This window comes from Synchiropus splendidus, chromosome 18 (genome assembly GCF_027744825.2).
Source record: "Synchiropus splendidus isolate RoL2022-P1 chromosome 18, RoL_Sspl_1.0, whole genome shotgun sequence".
In the NCBI taxonomy this organism is placed as follows: Eukaryota; Metazoa; Chordata; class Actinopteri; order Syngnathiformes; family Callionymidae; genus Synchiropus; species Synchiropus splendidus.
In genome coordinates this window covers 14,378,423-14,404,470 of record NC_071351.1, presented here as the reverse complement: position 1 = coordinate 14,404,470, position 26,048 = coordinate 14,378,423, and the positions used below count along the sequence as shown (strand labels likewise).

The window sequence follows — 26,048 nt, the reverse complement described above, 5'->3', positions numbered from 1 at the left end:
TGCGTCACATGACTGATCTTTATCTTTCACCAAATTTCAATCATTTCAAAATGTTTTTTTCTTCATTACATTCATAATTTTTAAGAAATCCAACAAGGAAAAATGGTCTACTGTAGTTGTACCTCTTTTCATTGGTAAGTTAGCATCCTGCCAATTTCACCTTACATAGATTGAGGTTTTCCTCACAACTGCTTCAACACCTACACGGAGAAAAAAAAAAAACACCAGGCAGATCGAACAGGGATGTCGTTTCCCAGGTTTAAAATAATTTTATTGTAAAATCATGAAAAGAAAACATCAAATTTTCTCGAAAGACCTGCTGATGTCATACACGAAAATACTCAAACCAAAGTGTCTGTGAATATAGATGTATATTATTAACATTTATGATATTGTTGACTTTAAGCTTATACAGTCACAGCACACGTTCTCTAATAAATCTTGCCGTTTCACTTTGTTTACCGTCATATAATGGTGACATGATGAACTTCACAGTAGTTGAAACATTCCGAGTTATTTTGTTTGACTACCACGCAAAGTACAAGCTGATGACATTTAGCTGAAATAAGTATATCTCGTGTTAGCGATGAAAACCATTTAAAAAGCAGTGCAGACTTTCCCTGGACAGCATTCCGAGCCCATTCAAAGTGGTCACACAAAAAGTAGCCTAATTTAGGCTTAATTCACACATTCCTAAGCCAACTTTCCCTGCCAACAGACAGAAAAACTAGTGAATCTGAAATATGCAAAAAGAAAAAAAATACAAATTTACACATACAATAGCAAAATGATAAGGAAGGTCTGCATGTTAATCTAGTGTGAAAGGTATTTTTTGAAATGCCATCAATCCAGTTTGCACCTTCTAAACCCCTAAGTATCAAAAAAACAACCCTTACAAAAAAGGTTGTACTATCGATTTATGAGTCAGTTTCTTGGGATATAAATAGATAAAGGAAATGTGTCCATTCTGTAACTCTCTGTTCTCTCTGTGTTCAACATTGGTCTTATTTGGGGTCTTCAATAGTTCCCTTGCTCAGGTCGGTCATTTTGGGATACTTCACTTTCTTTTGGTCGAGTTCATTTTGAGCCCAAAGCAGGAGCTTCAGAAGTTTGGCCAGCTTGGGTGTGGATTCTCTGTTTTCATAGTCCAACACAGACTGGTTCACCTCGCTCCATACCTGCAGGTGAAGAGACCAATCCACAGTATCAGACACACTACATCACGACCCTTAAACTCCAAGATCAGTTATAGCTGATCTTCAAAATACAGTACTCCAGTCATGAATTAACACCTGAATTTCCGATGCAACTAACTTTACCTTTTGCCGTTGCATCATGTTGAGCAGATCTCCAAATGGTGACTCTTCCGGGTTGTCAAAGGCGAGCAGGGCCAGTGTCCGCTCCATCTCAGTGAGACACTCTCGGCTCTCCTCGCCCTGCTCTGCCAACTGAGACTGAGCAAATTCAAGAGCAGCCTCGGTCTCCCTCAAACGAATCAGCTCAATAAGATGCTGTTGCTGTATATAAATGATAAAGACAAACACATGAATGAATTTCTACAGCAGTGGAAAATAATCATTCATATTGACATTACAGAACTATATCTAGACAAAGATAATCCCAACTATTTGAGACTCAGTGCATAGATGAAGATTCCATTTTAATAGCTGTGTTTTTATGTCACTAAAGGACGAAGAAGAATTTTTACCTGAAGGTGAAAGTAGAGATAACGGTTGGTGTCGAGCAGCTCAGGATGAAGACTGTTAATCAGAGCGATTGCATCCTGGATCTGTCCCTTCAGGATCATCTCTCTGATTTTAATTCGCTCATCCAGTGAATCCAGGTCCACACTGGGCTCAATCCCAGACTCCATCCTGAACTTCTCTGCAGCCTCTTTGAATCCCTCTGTCAAACAAACGAAATGATCCTTATCTGAAAGACTGAAAGACGTTGAGACGACGACTGAACGTCACTCCTCACCTGTGACAAGGTAATTCATGATGAGCCTGTTCATATCAGCCCTCTGAATGTGCACATTGTTCAGTTTGTCCATCCACTCCTCCCTCGTTATGTCGTCCGGCTTCTCTGCATAACTCATGTTGACAGTATCCTGCAGGAGATATTTCAGGGTTCGTCACCATGCAAAGCTACTGTCATAAAACATTTTGAACGCCGTCAAAACGGCGATGTTCGATCAACAAGGTAGCCGGGAACAAGATGAGGCCTCAGACGAAAACACAACACCGAGGCCTGACTTTCAATCAGCAGGAACCAAAACAAACGTATCTTCAGATAATTTTGCTCAATCCTAGCAATCGAAACACCCCCGGAACGTTGATGCGTTTCCTCGTTTATCGAACATTGTGGAGTTCGACGACCTAATGTGAAAATTAAAGCACATTTAATGACAAACCTGTTTTAGTCGCTACTTCCCAGCAGTAGCTAGCAAACGGAGAAGCGGTCCTTCTTCTTCTTCGATGCTGACGTCGCGTGCTTACAAATTCACATGCACGTGCTGCCCCCTGCAGTCCATTGAAAGAATTGCGGAAGATTTTTGCGAGGATTTATTTCGAAGTACGAAAAACAAAACGATTCATGGACTTTCCCTCCCGTTATGAAATTAAAAATAGCTATTAGAGCTACACGAGTCTCCATTGCAAGCAGAGTAATAAATCATAATTTATTTTCACCCATATTAATGACTCCTCAAACATCCTTTTCCTCTTTGTGTATTGTTCATTGTAGTAGTAGTATAGTTGTTGTGCTGTTGGTTGTCTTTGATTTGGTTAGTCAACGACATGATGGATTTCAAAGGAGAGTGCCTTTACACTCAGGTTATAAATACACTGAATCATCCAATGAAAAGACAGATGAAAGCGCAGAAGTCGAGCGAAGTATGTGCTGCAAAACACAGTTTAGAAAGGTGAAAATACTGCAAACATCAGCACCAGTTAGTACTACTTCACTTATTTATTATTACTTTTTAATTGATAAAAAAAATGTTATCAACACAGAAAGTTGCAACTGAAGACGGCGCTACCATCTTCCCTAGCTATGTCAGAAGCAGTGTATTGAGACGTAACTCTTCTTGAAACTGGTTTGCTTCGAAGATCCAGCGGATATAAGTCATAATGGATAAGGGGAAACTGCCAGGGCCCTCCTCTGCAGATGGCAGAGAGGAGGTGGACACAGCAGGTATAGATGAGGAGGAGATGCGGAGACAGAGGCTGATCATGCACCAGAGGAGTAGCGAGGAGCAGCACCAACTGCACATGAAAATGTAGGTTCAGTTCGAAATCATCAAATAATTCTAATAATAATGAGATTAGATGGCCATTATTAGTGCCACAGTGGGGAAACGCACGGTGTCCCAGCAGCCAGTGACAACAAAGACAGTATACAATATATAACAGTATATTATGAAATGATAATTTCTTCTTTCATTCTGACTAGGGTGTCCGGTGCGATGGATTTCTACAGGCAGAGCATCGAAAAGGGGCATGTGAGCAGTCAGTGGGCAGAGCCAGTCTTTCCATTCCCAGTGAGATCATTTTCCCATGATTCATCTTTTATTCTTTATTGTGCAAAAATAGTTTACTGTGTGACGTCACGTTGCAGATGCTGACCGATGAACGCAGACGACGAGTGAGTTTCCTTCTCTAGTTTTATATAACTTGCTCTCCAAAGCTGTCGGATGACATTCTTTCCTGTGTCCAGATGAACTGGATGTGTCTGAAGCATTTCATGGAGAGTCGTCCGCTCTCGCCCATCCCAAGTCCCTGGTTAGACTCCATCGTTGGACGAGTTCCATCAAAACTTCAAGATAGTTTTGAGAAGTATTGCCTGCTCCAAGAGCTGTGCAAGGAAGTCAGAGAAATGTTTTATGACGTTATCATGGAGCACATAGGTACACAGTGGTTTTCTTCTCCTGCTCCTCATCTTCATCTCGTCGTGTCCCCCACTGTCATATACTGCAGCTGCCTCTCTGAAGTCAACCATCATCATTTCCAACCATATATCATTAACAAAAGCTAGCATTTTTATCCACAGAAAAAGACATTTACCGTCTCCCCCTTTTCAGTGGACACAATCCTAAAGAACCCAGAAACTGAAGGAACCATCATCGCAAAACAGACATCTGTCAAGCTAAAGTAGGCCTCAACTACATCCCGAAAAGAGTCATCCTTCCCTGCTTTGATGTTCACTTCTGACTCCAGGATTCTGGAGTATTCTTTTTTATGGAGGAGCAGCTTCACTGACAGCCGGAAGATGATCAAGAAGAGTCTGAACATCCTTCATCCAGTCATGCAAACTCTTTTGGATCTGTGCTACTCTACCTTCACCCCAATAGTGCTCATCAATTTCCCCACTTACAAGTAACATGACAAAATCTTTTTTTGTGTGTGTGTATGTGTTTTAACATGCATATTTGTCAAGAGTTTCAGGCCCTTTTGACTGCAAAGCCCTTCTAAAGAAAGTAACAGAAGACTGCCGGAGGCAAGAGAACCACATCATGAACACCTGGTTTCCAAAGGTCATACACCTACTAACTAATGAGGAAACTTTGGAGGGCGTGAGAGAAGAAAGAGTAGATGCCTTCTTTAACTGTGCATCAACACTGTTGTCGAACCAGGTGGGATTTTCTCACGTTTTCTCTAAAGAATGATGTGTGTTTAACTGTTTCTTTCTCATTTTTCCAGCTGAAATCTTTTCTTCAGAGGAGTGTCGAGGAGTTTGTGGACTTGTTTGAGCCTTTTGATGATTGCTGCACGCCACTCTATTGTATGGCGCTGACATTCAAGCGAGAAAAGATGGGCATTTTCCCCACTCTGGATGATCTGGAAGTTGCTATATTTGAAATTCTTAACTGCATCACGAACACATTGCAGGTGAAAAAAATTTAAAATGAGTTTACCTCCGGCTCTAGAGTAACAAAACACTTTGCTCAACAGAAAGTGAAGACAATTCAGTCGTGGCTGACACCCATCTCTATTCGATATGTGGACGCTAAAGTTGCCGATCATGTCCTCGCTTGGGCTCGGGAGACCGTCAAGCGTGTTGTACGAGGGAATCTAGAGGAGCCTGACCAACATTTCAAGACTTTTGGTAAAACTTCTCGAAAGGCTTTACTGTGGAGCTTGTCTAAAAACATCACAATTTATCCGCAAAACTTACTTAAAATAATCAAAATCACACTTGCTTTGAGTGGTGAAGTTAAATAATGTATTTAGACTGGTAAATCTATTCATTCATTTGTCCACCTCAACAGCCAGAAATCCTTCTCCAAGCAAATATTCCAGCAGCAGATAGTGTATGTAGCAACTACTAACCGTACACGGGTAATAGGTGCAAGTGCATATATTCAACACTCCTGCTCCAGAATTGTTATGTGTAGCATTTATTTAGCACAGGAACTGTCAGATTTGTGACAGTATAAACATTATGGCACACCACATTGAAAATCATGGTGAAAAATCTGAGCCACACAAACAAACCTGAATGTATTTGTATTTTATTTTTTTATCTGCAGTCAACAATTACAGCTGGTTGGTCGACGGAACTGCAAAAGCCAGAGTGGAAAAGTTCATCAAAGGGAATCACTCTTTCGACCAATACATCGAGGTATCACATCTGTTTTTAGCTTGTCGTGTCCGTCGACTGGCTGCCTGATATTGTGTGCGTACTTTGCAGAAAGTGGAAGAGTTCAGCAACCTGACCATAGAAATCCTGAACCTGTCCGATAAAGTCAACTTCGCCATGGTCCATCTGGACTGTGAGGAGCTCAAACAGGGGCTGGTCAATAAAGCGAAACACTTTGCTCAGGTCCTTCTGAATAAAATGATGGATGATCTCCGGGATCAGAATTTACAGTTAGTTCAGTTACTGAGCGAGTAAAACCCGACTGTATTTAATTGATTTATTATTTGTTTGCAAGGATCTGCTCTGACTTTGAAACCATCAAAGACACGGCGCTGATGGTTCCAGAAACGACTGAGGAAATCACTCAGATGTTGGAGTACATAGAGTTTACTAAAACAAAAACCATTCCTCGGTTGAAGGAAACTATAACGGTAATAAATGTCATATGACAGTGGAGATCGTCCGGCTGTGTATAACCTCTAAATATAACCATGTTTTGGCAGGATGCTTCATACCGTCTCATCTACCTCCTGGATTTCCACGTCATGGATAAAGACGACCCTGAATTGAACACCACAGTCTTCCTCTGGCTGCAGAAAATGATGGATATATTTGACAACAATGTGGAGGTAAGCGAAAAGGTTCATGTATTTCACAACAGGTTCCCTCACAACTGCATTGTTTTCCAATTTTTTCAGCTCGTCCAAAAGTCGAAAGATAAGGAACAGAAGTCACTACTAGAAAGACGAACGAAATTAGTGGAACATTTGGAAAAGTTGGGGAAGAGTATAGAGATTTTGCCTTATTACTGCGAGCTTCATATGATGGAACAGGTACCTCTGTTTTTTTTAAGTAACTTTTTCCCTGGTTCGGACTGCACTAGTTTGCTGTAATTTTATGTTCTTTATGTTTTCACAGTACATGGCAGAAGTCCGAACTTTCAAGAAACTTGTTCAGGAAGCCGAGGATGAGATTATCTTCATAAATAAGGAGGAGAAATTCTTTGAATTTGAAGAAACTGAATATCCCGAAGCTCAAGTCATCCAGGAGACGATTGAGCCATACAACAATCTGTTTAAATTTGTCCTCAACTGGCAGTGTTTGGAGCAAAAGTATTCCACAAATCCTGGTAATTTATGGTAAAAAAAAAAATGTCTCATGACTCTTATTTTTCATGTAGATGGATGGACGGGTCCTTTGACGACCTGGACGGCGAAAAAATGGCGGGAAAAGTGGACGAATGCTTCAGGGAGATGTTCAAGATGATGAAGTTTTTCCAACAGAAGCCTTTCAAACCTGACGAAGAGACGGAAAAGAAGATGGCTAGACGGAGACCGGATGAAGATCCAAGCAAACAGCTGAGTCCCACGATGCAGTTGTGCACCAATGTTATGAATCAGATTAAAGAATTTAGGGTATTCTTTTTGCCTATTAATAATGATATTTATTTATGGGCCTGCCTCTAATGATTTGGTCTGTTCTGACAGGAATATATCCCGATTGTGTGCGTGCTGTGCAATCAAGGGTTGAGACCACGTCACTGGGAAAAAATGTCTGAAATTGTGGGCTTTGACCTGACGCCGAATGAAAGCACCACGCTTCGCTCAGTGCTAGCAAACAATCTGACAATCCACTTAGAACCGCTCGAGTCCATCAGTGCTGCTGCAACTAAAGTGAGGACAATTCATCAGTCACTGTTCTGAGGCTCATTTTTGATTTCATGTATTTTTTTCCCCCGCAGGAATTCTCACTGGAGAAGGCCATGCAAACCATGCTCACCATCTGGAACAATATATCCTTCAACCATCAACTCTACAGAGAGACAGGAGTGTCAATCCTGACCGCAGTGGATGAGATCCAGACCATGCTGGATGACCAGATTGTGAAGACTCAAACCATGAGGAGCTCTCCCTTCATCAAGCCTTTTGAGACGGAGATCCGGGTTAGCTAAAACCAAATAAAGCTTGAACTGTGATCCAGATTTGGAGTGAATAATACCTCTTTGTCAGGAATGGGAGGCACGTCTGCTTCACATACAAGAGACGATAGATGAGTGGCTGAAGGTACAAGCTTCCTGGCTCTACCTGGAGCCCATCTTCTCCTCTCAGGACATCATGCAGCAGATTCCAGAGGAGGGAAGTCTCTTTCAAATTGTGGACAAGAACTGGAGGGAGGTCATGAAGCACTGTGTCAAAGACTCAAAGGTTGTTTTCAGACAAATGAAAATGAATTGGAAAAGAATCACAGTTTGCGCTAAAATACTGGCTCTTGGTTCCTGTAGATTCTACCGGCAACGTCAATGCCTGGTTTGTTGGAAAAACTGCAACAATCCAATGAACATTTGGACACTATAATGAAAGGGCTAAATGCCTATCTGGAGAAGAAGCGTCTCTTTTTCCCAAGGTAACCAGATTATGGTGATAGCTGTTGGAATGATTTCTTTTAATTCCAGTTTTGTTTTTCCACTTACAGGTTCTTCTTCCTGTCCAATGATGAGATGTTGGAAATCCTGTCCGAGACCAAGGATCCTTTGCGAGTACAGCCCCATCTTAAAAAGTGCTTTGAGGGTATTTCCAAACTGGATTTCCTTCCAAATCTGGACATCCAGGTGCGACCTTTACGTTCAAGAGGCTTTTGTAGTGTAGGATTCGCATGTGAAAGTCCCAAATGAATTCCTGTGGAATTCCAGGCCATGTATAGCAGTGAGGGAGAGCGTGTGGCGTTGATCGACCTCATATCGACAGCTGAAGCCAAGGGAGCCGTGGAGAAGTGGCTGGTGCAGGTGGAAGACTTGATGCTGCGCAGCGTCAGAGATGTCATCGCGCGTTCCAGACTGGTGAGATCATGTCCTCATCCTCAACCTCCGTCTGTCCAGTTCAAGAGCTGTTCAATATGGGTCTAATTGGTCTCATTTTTGGGAGAATGATCATGTCGAATTATATTGTAAACCTAACTTAACCTGATAAGGAAAGACATTATCATAGGCTGTTTGAGCCACTGCAAATTCTCCTCCATAACTTATTAAAGGGTTTATCATCTTAAAAATGGGTCAGTTATATTCCCATAATTTTTAAATAAATGCTGCCTTAAATGAGGAATTTATTTTTCCAAATTTACCCTATTAGTTTTTTCTTATTTTGTTACATTCTGGTCACTCCTTCACCTTATTTAACAAGAAATCTTTTGGGATAAAGTGTCTGCCCTCCATCATCATGTGCAATCATCTAGACGTGTATTTTGCAGGCCTATGCTGAGACTAAAAGAAGCCAGTGGGTGAAAGAGTGGCCTGGGCAGGTGGTTCTCTGCACCTCTCAGATCTTCTGGACGTTGGAAGTCCATGAAGCCATCAGATCTGGCCCTGGGGTAAGTTTTTCCCCCCGAGGAATTTATGAAAAATCTAAAGCAATGGCAGCTATAACTTTATCTGTCGAGGTGATTTCTCTCATTTGTGACCACTGTGAAAGCATAAGTCCGTTTTCTATTTTCCCTCTCCAGGGTTTAGAGAATTACTATGATGAGCTTCAGAGCCAACTGAATGACATTGTGGAACTGGTGAGAGGGAAACTGGCCAAGCAAACACGAACCACTCTTGGAGCTCTGGTCACCATTGACGTTCACGCCAGGGACGTTGTCATGGAGCTCATTGAGAAAGGTGTGTTCTGATTGAAAGGTGCTGCCAGGTGGGACGCTAATCATTTTTTTATCAGGTGTTTCCAAAGAATCAGACTTCCAGTGGCTCGCACAGCTCCGATATTACTGGGCCACCGATAACGTCCGTGTCCGCATCATTAACTGTGACGTGAAGTACGCCTATGAGTACCTGGGGAACTCCCCACGCTTGGTCATCACCCCACTGACGGACAGATGCTACAGAACACTGGTAACGCAGAAAGATAATCCTAAAAAAACACATGGTAATTAACATTAAAAACCATTGTTTCTGTTAAAGATTGGGGCGTTTTACCTGAATTTAGGGGGGGCTCCTGAGGGTCCTGCTGGAACTGGAAAGACTGAAACCACCAAGGACCTTGCCAAAGCCCTGGCTGTGCAGTGTGTGGTCTTCAACTGCTCCGATGGGTTGGATTACCTGGCAATGGGCAAAGTATGATGGTCAGAATTCTCTGCACTTGTGTCTCACTGTCACACTGAGCTTGCCACCGTCATTCCAGTTCTTCAAAGGCCTGGCTTCATCTGGCGCCTGGGCCTGCTTTGATGAATTCAATCGCATCGAGCTTGAGGTGTTGTCTGTGGTGGCGCAGCAGGTCCTCTGCATCCAGAGAGCCATTGAGCTGAAGCTGAAGCAGTTTGACTTTGAGGGCACCATGTTAAAGCTTAACCCCAACTGTTTTGTGTCAATCACGATGAATCCAGGCTACGCAGGACGATCAGAGCTTCCTGACAATCTTAAGGTAAAATTAAAATGAATAAAATTGTCTTTATTTTTACATTTTTATTGAAATACTTTTGCGCTCCTTAGGTTCTGTTCCGAACTGTCGCCATGATGGTTCCTAACTATGCATTGATCGCAGAGATCTCACTGTATTCGTACGGCTTCTTAAACGCCAAGCCTCTCTCTGTCAAGATCGTGATGACATACAGGCTTTGTTCTGAGCAGCTGTCGTCCCAGTTCCACTACGACTACGGCATGCGGGCCGTGAAAGCTGTTCTTGTGGCCGCCGGAAACCTGAAGCTCAGTTTCCCTGATGAGAACGAAGACATATTGGTACTCAGGATTACTCACATATGCCTAGGATGGGTTCATTTGTTATTGATCTTTTTTCCTTCTCTCAACTACCAGCTCTTGAGGTCCATTAAGGATGTTAATGAGCCCAAGTTCCTTTCGCACGATATCCCACTGTTTAATGGAATTACAAGTGATTTGTTTCCTGGAATCACACTCCCAGTGGCAGACTACAGGGTCAGATAGAAAGTCATAAATAATAATGAAGTATAATAGAGTCGCGGCTAATGTCTTGTTTTTCACAGTTGTTTTTGGAGGCCGCTGAAAAATGCTGTAAAGAACACAATGTCCAGGCAACGGAGGTCTTCATACAGAAGATGATTCAGACCTATGAAATGATGATCGTCAGACATGGGTTAGTGATGCTTTGTCTCATTATTATGTCTCAGCTATGGATGTTATGAGATTATCTGTCAGGAACATTATGTTGATAATGGAATTTGCTGTTCTGTAATGCAAATATTTTCTTTTCATGTAGTCAAATATATATATATTTTGGAATACCAGGTTTATGCTGGTTGGAGAACCCTTCGCTGGGAAGACTAAAGTGCTGCAAGTTCTTGCTGACACCTTAACATATATGAATAAAAAAGGATACGGCGAGGAAGAGAAGGTCATCTACAGAACTTTGAATCCAAAGTCCATTACCATGGGGCAGCTTTTTGGACAGTTTGATCTGGTGTCCCATGAGGTGGGTCAAATCTGACTTGAGAAATAAACGAGAAAACAATATGAATATTCATGTTCGCAGTGGACAGATGGGATCGTGGCCAACACCTTCCGTGAGTTTGCATCAGCTGAGACGCCGGAGCGTAAATGGGTGGTGTTTGACGGTCCCATTGACACTTTATGGATCGAGAGCATGAACACTGTGCTGGATGACAACAAAAAGGTAGCCAGACTAAATGCATTCTGAATTTAAGTATCAGTGATGAATGAGTCTTGCCTCCACAGTTATGCTTGATGAGTGGAGAGATCATCCAAATGTCCAATCAGATGAGTCTTATATTTGAAGCTATGGATCTCTCACAGGCCTCGGTAAATGATCCTTTTAAACTGCCTTAAACAAGTGAACACAATTTGACCACTGCCTTTTCCATCTAGCCTGCCACAGTCAGCCGGTGTGGTATGATCTACATGGAACCGTCTCAGCTAGGCTGGGAGCCGTTGGTCATCTCCTGGATGAACACCCTCCCTGAAACCTTCCAAGAGCCAGAGTGCACCACGCTGATGATGGATCTGTTTCACTGGTTACTGCCACCATCCATTCGGATGTTGAATAAAAACTGCAGAGTAAGTACATGCTGGTGAATCCACATCAATAGTCAACAGTGATATGTTGTATTTCATTTTTTTTTTGTTGTGTTTAGGAGGTGGTTCCAACCAGCCCCAGTAATACAGCAGTGTCCTTGTGCCGCTTGTTTGAGATGCTGCTCACAGAGCCAGTTAAGACGGAGCCAGATGAAAAAACTCTGCGTGTTTGGATCATGGTAATGGCACAGAAATGTTCTCATATATTTTGTGGTTGCCTCTGTTGACTGTGTTTTTGAAATCACAGGCAGCCTTCGCATTCTCCCTGGTGTGGTCTGTCGGTGGCAGCTGTGATACAAGCAGCAGGGAGAAGTTCAGTGACTTTGTGAAGGTGATGCTGACAGGAAAGTCGGAAGAGCTTCCAATCCCAGACACTTTGGGGAAATGGGAATGTCCCTTTGACGACAAAGGCATGGCGTACGACTACAGCTACGAGGTACAGCAGCATTGTATTGGTTTCTCTCTAAGCAGAGCCTCATTGTACGTTGTTCAGTTTAAAGGAAGAGGCAGGTGGGTTCACTGGAATGAAGCCATCCAGGACATCGAACTGGGGGACAAGAACACAAAAGTGCAGGACATAATTGTCCCGACAATTGACACAGTCCGTTACACCTACCTGATGGATCTTTGTCTCACATATGCAGTGTAGGTAGATCCTCATTAATGTCCAGACTTTTCTCAAGGCGATTTCTAAATCATCTTTTTCTTGGCTTCTTTAAAGGCCCATTCTTTTTGTGGGTCCGACTGGAACTGGAAAGTCAGTCTACGTGAAGGAAAAGTTGATGAACAATCTGGATAGAGAGCTTTACATACCCTTTTTCATCAATTTTTCAGCACGCACAAATGCGAACCAAACACAGGTGAGGTGATAGTTTTATGGGTAAATCCATCAATTGTCTTGACAGTTCTTGTTGAATGCTTTAGAATATCATGATGTCCTGGTTGGATAAGAGAAGGAAGGGGGTCTTTGGTCCCCCAATGGGAAAGAAGTGTGTCATCTTTGTGGATGATATGAGCATGCCTGCTCTGGAGCAGTTTGGAGCTCAGCCTCCTGTGGAGCTGCTACGACAGTTTATAGACCATGGGAACTGGTATGAACCTACTAGAAATGATAGAAAAGCTAGAGACATAAAATACTTGTCCTGATAGGTATGACCTGAAGGACACCTCCAGAATCACCCTGGTGGACCTCCAGCTCATCTCAGCTATGGGTCCCCCTGGTGGAGGACGAAACGCTGTAACATCTCGATTCCTGCGTCACTTCAACATTGTCAGTATCAACGCCTTCAGTGATGACACAATGGTTCGCATCTTTTCAAACATAGTGGCCTTCTATCTCAAAAATAACGCATTCCCTCCTGAGTATTTCACCGTGGGCAACCAAATAGTGACGGCCACCATGGAGGTAAGTCCTCTTGATCCTGTTGCTGCTTCCAAATTTGAATCACTTGGACATCCACAGGTGTACAAGAAGGCGATGGAGAACTTGCTTCCCACTCCAGCAAAGTCCCACTACACTTTCAACCTCAGAGACTTCTCTCGTGTCATCCAAGGCTGTTTACTCTTGAAGAAGCAGTCACTGGAGAACAAACGCACTATGATACGGCTGTTTGTCCACGAGGTCTTCAGAGTGTATTACGACCGCCTCGTGGACGACCAAGATCGAGCATGGCTCTACGAGCTGATCCAAGGCATCCTGAAGGATCATTTCAAAGAGTCATTTGACCAAGTGTTCGAACACCTGAAACAAGGAAACAAAGTAAGTCATGTATTTCCAGCGAGTTTAGTTTAAAAACTGAGTGAGATGTGTCTTAGTTGGTGGAGCAGGACTTGCTCAGTCTGCTGTTCGGTGACTACATGGAACCTGACCTTGAGGACGACGCACGCTTGTATATGGAGATTCCTTCCATGGACAGTTTTGCTGAGATTGTGGAAGGTTGTCTTGAGGAATTCAACCAAACCCAACGAAATCGGATGAGTCTAGTGATATTCCGGTAATGCTGGAGTCATTCTGCCATCGCAATGTTATTTAAATAAGCATAAATCAATGTAGTAAAACATTAATTTGATTGGTAGCTATGTGCTGGAGCATCTCTCACGCATCAGCCGTGTGCTAAAGCAACCTGGAGGCAATGCTCTTCTTGTGGGAGTAGGAGGCAGCGGACGCCAGTCCATCACCCGTTTGGCCGGGTTCATGGCCCACATGAACATTTTCCAGCCTCAAATCTCAAAGAGCTACGGGATGCAGGAGTGGAGAGACGATGTTAAGGTCAGAATTTGTGGACTTTACAGGACCGCAGAAATAATTGGATTTATGTTGATCTTGATGGTGACAGATGCTGCTGAAAAACGCTGGGGTGAAAGGTCAGAAAACAGTGTTCTTGCTAACTGATGCTCAGATTAAGGACGAGGCTTTTCTGGAAGATGTGGACAGTGTTTTGAACACCGGAGAAGTGCCCAATCTGTTTGCTGTGGACGAAAAACAGGAAATCATGGAGGTGAGCTTTTATATATTTTTAAAGAATTTATATTGTACTTATTTTGTTGTATTTTATGGTTGAGCTGTGTGGAGCTAAGCTGATGTAAGTGGTTCACTGTGACACTGCTGAAGAGAGGCAAAATGTCTGAATCCACTTCATAAAAATTGATGATTTACTTGCACTGTCAAGAAGAACTTTTCAATGATATGGAGCGCAATCGATGTGCATCAATCATGGAAAGTCATCTGACTTGATCTCTTCCTTCCAGACAGTACGTCCTTTAGCCCAAGCAGGGAACAAGAATCTGGAGTTGAGTCCTTTGAGTCTCTTTGCCTACTATGTGTCACGCTGCAGAGCAAACCTGCACATCATTGTGGCCTTCAGTCCAATTGGAGATGCTTTCCGAAATCGCTTGAGACAGTTCCCCTCCCTCATTAACTGCTGTACCATCGACTGGTTCCAGGTAAAGGCCAAGGGTGAGAGCAAGGGTTTCAAACTCAGTCCAAGTTACAGGCCAAACAAAATGTCGATCAGTCATCTTTAAAAGTTGGTCCCGATTTGGACCCCAGGACTAGAGTTTGACACCTGTGATTTAGTGGTCCTTCATGAGTTGATACATATGTCTATGTCAACAGCCCTGGCCTGAAGAAGCTCTCGAGCGTGTCGCTAATTCTTTCTTGGAGTCTCTAGAAATGAATGACAGGGAGAGACAGGATGTTGTGGCAATCTGCAAAACATTCCACACCACTGCAAAAGACCTTTCAACCAAGTAAGACTGTCTTTTGAGCTTGAAGCTTTAGTTCTGCTTTTATTAAAACTTCCATTGCAGGTTCCTGACTGATCTAGGGCGACATAATTACGTGACACCGACATCCTATCTGGAGCTGATCGCAGCTTTTCGTCAGCTGCTCACTCAGCAAAGGGACAATGTTTTGAAAGCCAAGCAACGGTACACCAATGGTCTGGACAAGCTTGCCTTTGCGGAATCTCAGGTAACATTGTTTCGTAAAATGACTGGAGGAGGTTTTGCTACAGAATGTTTGTTGTAACTCTGTGTGTCCAGGTTGGGGAGATGAAAAAAGAGCTGATTGATTTGCAGCCGAAACTGGAGCAGGCCAAAATTGAAAACACGAACATGATGAAGGTAGTTGCATCGTTGCAGCCTTTTCACTTTGAGGGTTGCCACAGTCGATCAGACCAACTTTCATCAACGATAATTGTCCCAGGTGATTGAAGTGGAGTCTGTGGAGGTGGAAGCTAAAAGCAAAGTGGTGCGGGTGGATGAAGAAGCGGCGACTTTGAAGGCCGCAGGTGCTCAGGCGCTGAAGGATGAATGTGAGAGCGACTTGGCTGAGGCCATCCCGGTTTTGGAGGCTGCTCTTGGCGCCCTAAACACAGTGACTGTAAGCACCTGTTAAAACAACTGGACGAACCACTCTGAGTGTAATTAATACGTGTTTGTTTAGGCCTCTGATGTCACGATTGTGAAGTCCATGAAAAACCCCCCTGCTGGTGTGAAGCTGGTGATGTCAGCTGTCTGCGTCATGAAGGAAATCAAACCGGACAGGATCGCTGATCCAAACACGCCAGGAAAGAAGGTTGCTTTCTGAAAAAAAATGTCTTTGAATATCTGTCTAGTTCTGAGCTTATTCTTTGGATTCCAGATCATGGACTACTGGGGTCCAAGCAAGAAGTTGCTGGGTGATATGAACTTTCTGAGAGATCTTAAAGAGTATGACAAAGATAATATTCCGGTGAGTCACAACAATGTGTTTCCATTAAGATAGTCAAGCGGTAAACCATGCTCATCTCTTAATATAAGGTCGCTGTGATGCAAAAGATCCGAAGTGAGTTTATCAATAACGAAGACTTCGACCCTGCAATCGTGGCTAAGGCCTCCTCTGCTGCTGCCGGACTCTGCAAGTGGATCAAAGCGATGGAGTCTTACGACAGGGTGGCAAAGGTGACCTTTATTTTTCTTTTTGTTGCCTTCATTCTTTCTATTAAATTCCATTTATCTACATTCATTTACCACTTGTGTTCCCAACAGGTTGTGGCTCCTAAAAAAGAGAAGCTTGCAGAGGCTGAGGAGTCCTTGGCTGCCACCATGGCCGTTCTGGATGAAAAAAGAGCAGAACTGAAAGAGGTCATGGACCGTCTGGCTGCTCTTGAGAAGACCTTTCAGGAGAAAACAGATGAGAAAGCACAGCTGGAGCAACAGGTGGAGATGTGTGCCCGGAAGTTGGAGAGAGCTGAGAAGCTCATTGGTGGACTGGGTGGAGAGAAGACCAGGTCAGACTAGTTTCTGGCTTTAAATTATAGTTCAAATACCTGTAAGTGACTTTAACTGTTGTCCTTAGATGGTCCAATGCAGCGGATGATCTACAGAACACATATGACAACCTGACTGGAGATGTTCTGATCTCAGCTGGGGTCATCTCCTACCTAGGCGCCTTCACTGTTGGATTTAGACAGGACATCACCAAGACATGGACTCAGTTGTGCCAAGTAAAAAGCATGTTTTCTTTACAAAGATATCTGTCTTATACGCTTAAGATAAAATTGTATTTCCCTCTGTAAATGTAGTCCAAGAACATCCCATCATCAGATGACTTCTCGCTCAGCAAGACTTTAGGAGATCCCATCAAAATCCGAGCTTGGAACATCGCTGGTCTTCCCAGTGATTCTTTCTCTGTGGACAATGGCGTTGTTGTCAGCAATTCACGTAGATGGTGAGGATCCCTTTCACTGAGCACAGTTCAACATGGAAATGACACAGGGGTTTCCTTGAACATGATGTACAAGAGTCACAATTTAAGGAAAAATCTGTTGTCATTACCAAGGCCATCTGGGTGCCTTTTGTACATTGTTATACTGTCTTCTGTCACATCAGACGTATACTGCCTCTCTGCTCCCCAGGCCCCTGATGATTGACCCTCAGGGTCAGGCCAACAAGTGGGTGAAGAACTCAGAGAAGGAGAACAACTTGAATGTGATCAAACTGACTGACGGGGACTACATGAGAACTCTGGAGAATGCCATTCAGTTCGGAACACCCTTGCTGTTGGAAAACGTCGGTGAGGAGCTGGACCCTTCACTGGAACCTCTACTGCTCAAGCAAACTTTTAAACAAGGTAGGGATGGCAATGTCAGGCGGGGTTTGATTCTCTTGTACTTTCAAGTGAATGGTTTTATTCCCTCCTCAAGGTGGTGTTGAGTGTATCCGGCTGGGGGAGAATGTGATTGAGTACTCCTTCAATTTCCGCTTTTACATTACAACCAAGCTGAGGAACCCCCATTATCTACCAGAACTGGCGACCAAAGTCACCTTGCTCAATTTCATGATCACCCTAGAGGGTTTGGAGGATCAGCTGCTGGGAATCGTGGTGGCAAAAGAAAGGTAACACCAATGTTGTGTGGTTTCATTGTCGGTTCAGCTGAGCACCTGTGTCACGCCAGACCAGAGCTGGAGGAGGAGAGAAACGCTCTGATCTTGCAGTCGGCGGAAAACAAACGGCAGCTGAAGGAAATCGAGGACAAGATTCTGATGACACTTCAGTCGTCAGAGGGCAACATCCTTGAAGATGAGAGCGCCATTCAGATCTTGGACTCTGCCAAGATCATGTCCAATGAGATCAGCCAAAAACAGCAGGCAAGTGGCGCAACACATGTAACCGCGATATAAGCATATAACAAAGAGGATTCTTGTCCTTAGATCGCAGAGAAAACTGAGATCAAGATTGCTGAGTCAAGAGAGGGCTACAGATCAGTTGCCAACCACTCATCCATTCTGTTCTTCACCATTGCCGACCTCACCAACATTGATCCCATGTACCAGTATTCTCTCACTTGGTTTGTCAACCTCTACATCAAGTCAATCGGAGACAGGTAATTCACGCATATTTCTTTTGATATTTGCACTTCACTCTTGGAGCCGTATACACATTTTTGGACTGAGTTAACTGATTGATTTTCCTATGCTATAGCTACATTGCTTATTCATTATATACATGTTCTGAAGGACTGTCAAGCTAAGATTAAAATAATGGTCGATGGGCCTTAATATGATAAGAAGACTAATCACAAAAATAATCACATTTTATGTCTTAATTTACATAAAAACCATAAAGGAAACATGGACAAAGTATGTTATATACAATATAAAGGCATTTTAACTCAAATATTTGTTTCATATTTTCATTTTATATCAAAATATATTTTAAAATGCTATTTATTAAAATGTATTTTTTATGGACAATAAATGCTCATGATATTTAAAATGGAAAAACAAATAAATAAAATAATAACTAAATAAATAATAAGTAGAGTTGAACCGGTGATGATTTTATGGGAAAGCACAAAGGAATTTGGTTGCATTTCAACATTAGATTCGATCTCCTTCATTTGTCCCACAGTGGGGAAATTCCTTCACATGATCAGGTTTATAGTTTTACCCTGACCTCATGTGGACTGGGTGACAGCTATGCGTTCGCATGTGTCCTCCGGGCCAGTGTAACACTAGTTTACACTTTTATTCCGCCTCAGTGAGAAGTCTGATGATCTGGAAGAAAGACTGCAGATCCTCACCGACTACTTCACCTACAACCTATACAGCAACGTCTGCCGCTCTCTGTTTGAGAAGGATAAACTGCTTTTCTCCTTTCTCCTCTGCTGCAATCTGCTCCTGTAAGCCCTCGTTTCCATTACGTCAGTCTTTTGAATTCTGTTTTAGCTTAACCCAATACTTTTATTCAGGGCAAAAAAAGGCATTGACTACGGCGACTTCATGTTTTTCCTGACTGGAGGAGTTGGTCTGCAGAACACGCTTGCAAACCCTGACCCCAGCTGGCTCCAAGAAAAGAGCTGGGATGAGATTTGTAGAGCAAGCGATCTCCCTGGATTGCAAGGAGTCAAGTAAAGGAACTTGAATTCTTCACTGTGAGACATATTTTAATTCTTAATGAGCCTTGAATTTGTCTACCAGGGAAGCATTCATGGAGAATGCAGCGGACTTCAGACCCATTTATGAAAGCAAGGACCCCTGTAACGCCCCTGTGCCATCGCCGTGGTGCACCAAGCTCAATGAACTGCAGCAGATGATCATCGTCCGCTGCCTCAGACCTGACAAAATAGTCCCAGCTGTGGTTAAGTATGTCACCATCAAGCTGGGGAAGAAGTTTGTGCAGCCGCCACCTTTCGACTTGACCAAGAGCTACCTGGACTCCAATGCCACCATCCCGCTTGTGTTCGTGTTGTCCCCTGGAGCTGACCCCATGGCGAGTAAGTCCAAACTCTCAGTTTAGTTATTGTATAATGTGACCTAAATTCTAAAAAGACATACCTTCACAGGCTTACTGAAGTTTGCAAATGACAAGGACATGGGTGGTAGTAAGTTCCAGTCCATCTCCTTGGGCCAGGGTCAGGGACCCATTGCGGCCAAGATGATTTTCTCTGCCATGCAGGATGGAACGTGGGTGTGTTTGCAGAACTGCCACTTGGCTGTCTCCTGGATGACAAGTTTAGAAAAGATTTGCGAGGAATTGCACCCAGATTCATGTCATCAGAATTTCCGTCTGTGGCTCACCAGCTACCCGTCACCCAAGGTGAGAATGAATAAATAAAACTTTCTTTTCAGTATTTTTCTGTTAGAGAGTAGAGTAGCGAGAGTAGAGTTTTTCATTTCCCCTTCTGCTCCAGTTCCCAGTGACAATCCTGCAGAATGGGGTGAAGATGACCAACGAGCCCCCGACTGGACTTCGACTGAACCTGCTCCAGTCTTACATGACAGATCCTCTGTCCGACCAAAACTTTTTTAACAACTGCCCGTCTAAGGAGTTGGTGAGTTGCAGTAGTTTTGATCTAAAAGGCTGGTCACTAACTATCGGTTTTGATTGTCTGCCCTTAGATTTGGGAGAAGCTTCTGTACGGCTTGTGCTTCTTTCACGCTCTCGTTCAAGAGAGAAAAAAGTTTGGTCCTCTTGGCTGGAACATTCCGTACGGCTTCAACGAGTCCGACCTCCATATCAGTATCCGGCAGCTCCAGGTGAATCCTTATATTTTGAAAATATATATATATATATTTTGAATATATTGAAGAATTAAATCTCATGAGTCACCCTAAAAAGTGTTTTTTCTTTCGTGAGTTACTGTGGCAGGCTTTGTTCCTTTAACTATTTTCAAAGAGTTGTGTTTGTGTTGCAGTTGTTTGTAAATGAATATGATGAAGTTCCCTTTGAGGCCATAAGCTATCTAACCGGGGAGTGCAACTATGGAGGACGTGTGACAGACGACTGGGACCGACGGCTGCTGCTAACCATGCTGGCTAACTTCTACAACCAGGATGTGATTGACAAGTCCTGCTACAATTTCTCCCCCAGTGGGGACTACTACTCTCCTCCGAAATCTAAATACACCGAGTACATCAAGTTTATAAAAGTAAAACTTCCTGTCACCATTTGAGTCCATATTTAATTCACTGATACAGCGTGTGTTTTTCTCTCCACCAAGGGACTTCCTTTAAGTCAACAACCAGAAGTCTTTGGGATGCACGAGAACGCAGACATTTCCAAAGATATTCAGCAAACCAAATTGTTGTTTGACTCACTGCTTCTCACTCAAGGAGGCGGGAGTAAAGGAGGGTCAGGGTCAGGGGGCGACAGTGCCCTCTATGACATCGCCAATGATATCTTGACAAAGGTATTGACCTTGGAATGATATGAAGGAAAATGATGCAGACAAGCCCCTATTCACTGCCAATGGGGATCTGTCTGTTATCTGTCTGATAACTGTCATTGTGTTTGGCAGATTTATTGCACTACTGTAGATATAAGAGACAAGAGTAATTCTGACAACCTCCCTACATGCACTTTGTTTCTCAGCAATTCTTGGAAATGATAAACAAATATTATTAATATCCTGAAAACATGATTTTATTTTGTAGATGCCCCCCAATTTTGACACGGAGGCTGCTCTTGCCAGGTTTCCCGTCCTGTATGAAGAGAGCATGAACACCGTCCTTGTTCAAGAGATGGAGCGCTACAACGTGTAAGCATCGCCACTTTTTAAAATTCTTATTCCCAACTGGAATGTTCATAACGTGAGCCACCTTTCCAGGCTGACCAGCACCCTGCGTGTTAGCCTGCAGAACTTGCTGAAGGCCATCAAGGGTTTGGTGGTGATGGACGCAGAGCTAGAAGCAATCGCTGGCTCTTTGCTCGTAGGCAAAGTTCCAGAGAGGTGGGCCAAGCGCTCGTATCCGAGTCTCAAACCTTTGGGGAGCTACATCACTGACTTTCTTCTCAGACTTAAGTTTTTACAGGTAGCCTTTAACGCCCAATGATGTCATCAGTGCAAGGACTTGATTCTCTGTCTTCACCTTTGTCTCAGGTTTGGTTTGAAAGCACTAAGCCCAACGTTTTCTGGTTGTCGGGCTTCTTCTTCACGCAGGCCTTTCTGACTGGAGCGATGCAGAACTACGCCAGGAAATATCAGATCCCCATTGATCTCTTGAGCTTTGATTTCGAGGTTGGACCAGTATCATCTGCATTAATAGCATTAGTGTAAGATTGTCATAATACATTCATTTTATGACACAGGTTCTGCCAATCGACGAGTCAGACACCTGCCCTGATGATGGTGTTTACACCATCGGATTGTTTTTGGACGGAGCACGGTGGGACAAAGAAAGGTAACACCCACACAAAATATTTGTTTCTAGAAACTTTATATAACTGCATGCTTACCTCCTTCAAATCAGTGGAGTCCTGAATGAGCAGTATCCCAAGATTCTTTTTGACACTATGCCAATAATCTGGATTAAACCAAGTAAGTGTGAAGATGGATTCCTATTGAAGTTGACACCACTCCCATTTCTCACCTCCATTCCTTGCTGTCGTCAGTTAAAAAAATCGGCACGGCTCAGCAGGCTCAGGTGATGTACATGTGTCCGCTCTACAAGACCAGTGAGAGGAAGGGCACCCTCTCCACCACGGGCCACTCCACCAACTACATCATTTCAATGACACTGCCCACCAGCAATCCCCCTCAGCACTGGATCAAGAGAGGCGTTGCATTGCTCGCTCAGCTGGACGACTGAGATGGGAAGGTCACCCTTATAGTGGTACACAGCACTGTTGTTTTATAAAGATATGGCTTTTTAGAATTTTACATCCAGAACTCAATGTGATTTTAAAATACGAGACAGTGACAACACTATGGCTCTGTGGTCTTTATTTCTGTCCTTCTCATGCATCTTTACATGCAACTGCTCTGATTTTTACTTTTGGTTTGTAGTCTCTTGTAAATATTAATATATATTTTTCGGTAACAGGGGCCATATTGGTTTGAAATGTATTTACTATTAAAGGATTGACTGGTACACTCAAGTGTAGGAGGTCAGCAATGGTATTGCCACCTGCTGTCTACTTGCGCTCATTGCAGCCAATGTTATTTCAAGTGCAACTTATATATATTAAATGTGAGAGGAAAGGAGCAGATTCTTTTTTCAAGGGTATTTTCCTGGGCAAAAATTATTATCTATTTTATTTGATTAAGAGGGTCACGTTTTGTCAAATAGGGCCATTTCGGGTGATTGTGGGCCCCAATGAAAACCACTGGTTCCAATGGATTTTTGCTTCAAAATAACAGCGAACACCTGACGTTGTTTTGGAGCTCAGTAGGTCACAACAAGTCTGGGTTGGCCCTGTGAGCGGCTATTTATGGCATAAGAGATATAAATACCGGCAGCATGTGTGACACCAAAGAGCTCTATGGCAATGTGCAGTCGTAAAAGCTGCAGAGAAGGATCGCACCGTTCGACTGAAGGTAAATGCTGTTCAAAATACACAAGTTATTCTACATATTTTAAAGTTCTCTTCTTATGTGTGGCATCTAGATAATTCTGGACTGAGTTGCTACGAATGTTAGCAGTTTTCCGGTTCCATTTAATACACACTAATCTGACTAGTATTGGCTTTTAGATATAACACGAAACACGCATGCAGAAAAGAGAAGAAACTTTTGTTCTGACTGTATGTTGCGACCTGTTTGCAGAAGCTACTGAAGGACTGACAGATGACCTCTGACACGAAAGAAGACTTGGACCTGTCAGAGGATGACTTTGATGAGGATGAGGCAACACAATATATCATTGAACAAAGCCTGATTCAATACCGGAAACTAAAAGGACTCAATCCAAGGTCTGTTTTAAGTGTTAACTGTCCGTTGTAATTTCTTATCATACTTTTTCTTTTATGAAGTGACGGGGATCTAAGTGACAATCCAGATGAGATTTTTAAGGCAATCAAGGAAGGTTTGATTCTAATTTTTTTTGTCTAATAGTTCTCAGTTTTCTCTTCATACATTGCCTTCATGCCATTTCCTGTTCATTCCAGGTGATGTGGATTTGATCAACACTCTGGCCGAACAGTCGGAGTCTTTGTCCCGAGTCAATGAACATGGATGGATTCCTCTGCATGAAGCTGCGGTGCATGGAAACAAAGACGTCCTGGAGATTATCTTCTCAGGTTTCATCCAGAAACAACTGCTTCATTGAGCCTTTTTGGATATTGAGATTCTCACGTTTTGCGTCACAGCTTCGCCACCGGGAGCAGCTCAGTGTCGCACACTGAAGGGGGAGACACCGTTGTTTCTAGCTGTGGTTTACGGACGGAGAGAGAATGCAACCTTCCTCTTGCAAAATGGCAGCAGCCCTGATCTTCAGAATGATGAGCAGGACTCACCCCTGGTTGCGGGTATCACCACCTTCATCTCAATTTCTTGTTTTGATACTTTCAACTTTTATCTGTCCCTCCCAGCCATTTTGAACGACCAGTACGACCTGGCGACGCTGTTACTGCGATATAACGCAGAGGTGGATCAGATCGGCCCATTGCAGAGGACAGCCTTGCATGAGTGTGCCTTTTTAGGCTTGGAGAATTTCGTCTACCTGCTCTTAGAGTCTGGCGCCAGCCCGAATGCAACTGACATTAAAAGGAAAACTCCATTGGCTCTGGCTGCACAGAACGGTCACCTGAATGTTGTTGAGGTTCTGTTAAGCAAAGGTACCACTCATATCTTTTACAATTTTTCGGCTTCACTGAAAATCCCTTTTTATACTTCTATTTTCAAGGGGCTAAAGTTGACTGCGAATCGGACTCTGGCACTGTCCTGTTTGACGCAGCAGCTTCTGGAAATCCTGATGTCATATCTCTGCTGCTGGATCACGGGGCAGACCCCAATATTCCTCTATACAGCGGGCACTTACCGATTCACCGTGTGGCATACCATGGGCATATACTGTAAGAAACAAACTGGCTTTTAATGATGGCACATCCTTATGCATTTCTTTGACAGGGCCTTGGAACACCTTGTCCCGGTCACAAATCTCAGCGCAGTGAAGGACAGTGGAATGAGTCCTCTTCATTCGGCGGCAGCAGGAGGACATGCCAACTGCGTGGAGCTGCTGCTGAAAGCTGGCTACGATCCAAACTTTATGCTGCACCCAAGGGTGCGTCGCAACTACGACGATCAGCGGCGGTCCGCTCTTTTCTTCGCCGTGTCCAACAACGACTTGCAGTGCAGCCGCTTGCTGCTAGAGGGCGGGGCGATGGTGAACCAGGACCCCATCAGCTGCCTACAGTTGGCTCTCAGACAGGGGAACTATGAATTGATCAACACCCTGCTGAAGTTTGGGGCGAATGTCAACTACTACTCCCGTGTCAACACCACTCACTTCCCCTCTGCGATACAGCATGCATTAAAAGACGAAGTCATGCTGAGGATGATCCTGAATCACGGCTATGATGTCAAGCGCTGCTTTGACTGCCCATATGGCAACAATTCACACGACTATGCCCCCTGGACCACCACGGTCATCAAAGATATGGTGGTGAGAAGAGTCGACAGCACTATTCAGGCGATATAATAAGAGAGTCTATTTTTTTTCCAGTTCTGTGAGGTGATATCCGTGGCCTGGCTTCAACACCTGTCTGCTCAGGTCGTACGCATCATGTTGGACTACACCGACCACGTCAAGTTCTGCACGAAACTGAAGGAGACATTAAAAGATCAGAAACAGTGGCTGGAGATATGTCAAATACAGCGTAAGAATTTGTTTTATTTTATTAGAGGATTCTTATTACACACACACACATGTATATATATATATATATATATATATATATATATATATATATATATATATATATATATATATATATATATATATATATATATATATATATATATATATATATATATATAAAATTGCATCCCTGACAATGTTATGTTTTTCAGAGAATGCTCGGAGCCTGAAACATTTGTGCAGACTCCGAATAAGGGACCACCTTAATGGCCTGAGGTTGAGAGCACCTCTCTTCATCAACTTCCTTCCTCTTCCTCCCAGACTGAAGGGTTACCTTCGCTTCAAGGAGTATGATATCTACAACAGAGGGAGCATTTTTCCCTGTTCATGAAAAAAAAATCGGATTTTAAACAACTTATTTTATACTGCTTTAAATAAAGTTTAAGACATTTCTTTGTTTTGTTTTGTTCTTGAGTGACATATTTAGCAAAATGACATGAAAAGTAAATTATATATGAGGATTAACTTTTCAGGAAGCTTTAGTAATGAAGAAGACTGAGGACATTTTGGTCGCGTTCTGGACCCAGGAAGTGGAGCTGAGCTAGCCTTTTGATGGTGTACTTCATAATGAAAATAATTTCTTGAGACAAAAACCGGTAATAACAATTTTATTTGCATTCTGGGGCAACAAATTATTATTTTTCCATTATTCATATTTTGGTCACAATTTGAGATGGCTAGACACAGGAAATGGAGTGAATTGAAATGGACTGCCTTCTGATTTATTCATCAC

General features: G+C 43.1%; 3 protein-coding genes across 6 annotated transcripts; 2 read left to right on the top strand and 1 right to left on the bottom strand.

Annotated features, from left to right (window-relative positions):
* Nucleotides 1–360: 360 nt before the first annotated feature.
* LOC128749852 (glucose-induced degradation protein 8-B homolog) lies at nt 361–2,622 on the bottom strand. The gene is made up of 5 exons (XM_053849806.1): nt 2,414–2,622; nt 1,981–2,110; nt 1,709–1,905; nt 1,320–1,517; nt 361–1,178 (listed from the first exon to the last, which is right to left on the bottom strand). The coding sequence occupies exons 2-5, from the start codon at nt 2,096–2,098 to the stop codon at nt 1,005–1,007; spliced, it is 687 nt and encodes a 228-aa protein (XP_053705781.1). The 5' UTR covers nt 2,099–2,110; nt 2,414–2,622; the 3' UTR covers nt 361–1,004.
* Nucleotides 2,623–2,889: 267 nt separating this feature from the next.
* LOC128749499 (dynein axonemal heavy chain 12-like) lies at nt 2,890–23,605 on the top strand. Of its 4 annotated transcripts, XR_008412936.1 has the most exons (75): nt 2,890–3,280; nt 3,454–3,541; nt 3,619–3,645; nt 3,718–3,907; nt 4,082–4,151; nt 4,218–4,376; nt 4,438–4,633; nt 4,701–4,889; nt 4,953–5,106; nt 5,531–5,622; nt 5,692–5,870; nt 5,936–6,071; nt 6,144–6,269; nt 6,339–6,473; nt 6,559–6,752; nt 6,821–7,055; nt 7,128–7,313; nt 7,382–7,582; nt 7,650–7,844; nt 7,922–8,043; nt 8,113–8,248; nt 8,330–8,476; nt 8,884–9,003; nt 9,136–9,292; nt 9,348–9,520; nt 9,590–9,742; nt 9,810–10,049; nt 10,118–10,363; nt 10,439–10,558; nt 10,627–10,736; nt 10,889–11,072; nt 11,133–11,273; nt 11,336–11,419; nt 11,486–11,674; nt 11,752–11,871; nt 11,940–12,128; nt 12,186–12,337; nt 12,414–12,552; nt 12,617–12,783; nt 12,842–13,097; nt 13,155–13,451; nt 13,508–13,686; nt 13,769–13,961; nt 14,029–14,190; nt 14,441–14,635; nt 14,808–14,941; nt 15,002–15,164; nt 15,236–15,316; nt 15,399–15,575; nt 15,639–15,770; nt 15,837–15,926; nt 15,995–16,135; nt 16,223–16,464; nt 16,533–16,680; nt 16,759–16,904; nt 17,092–17,306; nt 17,380–17,572; nt 17,632–17,824; nt 17,888–18,060; nt 18,718–18,858; nt 18,928–19,086; nt 19,157–19,452; nt 19,522–19,775; nt 19,870–20,010; nt 20,078–20,215; nt 20,374–20,607; nt 20,680–20,868; nt 21,113–21,216; nt 21,286–21,490; nt 21,559–21,696; nt 21,768–21,859; nt 21,929–21,996; nt 22,071–22,291; nt 23,224–23,482; nt 23,565–23,605. XR_008412936.1 is itself a non-coding variant. In XM_053849163.1 (73 exons), exons 1-73 carry the CDS (start codon nt 3,132–3,134, stop codon nt 22,265–22,267), a joined length of 11,856 nt encoding a protein of 3,951 aa, XP_053705138.1. In that variant the 5' UTR covers nt 2,890–3,131; the 3' UTR covers nt 22,268–22,408. The 4 variants fall into 4 exon arrangements, 3 of the variants coding, with proteins under 3 accessions (XP_053705138.1, XP_053705141.1, XP_053705140.1); XM_053849163.1 differs by lacking the exons at nt 23,224–23,482; nt 23,565–23,605 and having other exon boundaries at nt 22,071–22,408; XM_053849165.1 differs by lacking the exons at nt 2,890–3,280; nt 3,454–3,541; nt 3,619–3,645; ... (2 more) ...; nt 23,224–23,482; nt 23,565–23,605 and having other exon boundaries at nt 4,275–4,376; nt 4,446–4,633; nt 22,071–22,408.
* On the top strand, nt 23,226–25,646 carry asb14b (ankyrin repeat and SOCS box containing 14b). Its single transcript, XM_053849734.1, has 9 exons — nt 23,226–23,369; nt 23,430–23,482; nt 23,565–23,696; nt 23,766–23,924; nt 23,988–24,233; nt 24,302–24,470; nt 24,526–25,060; nt 25,121–25,274; nt 25,468–25,646. Exons 1-9 carry the CDS (start codon nt 23,245–23,247, stop codon nt 25,644–25,646), a joined length of 1,752 nt encoding a protein of 583 aa, XP_053705709.1. The 5' UTR covers nt 23,226–23,244.
* Nucleotides 25,647–26,048: the final 402 nt, after the last annotated feature.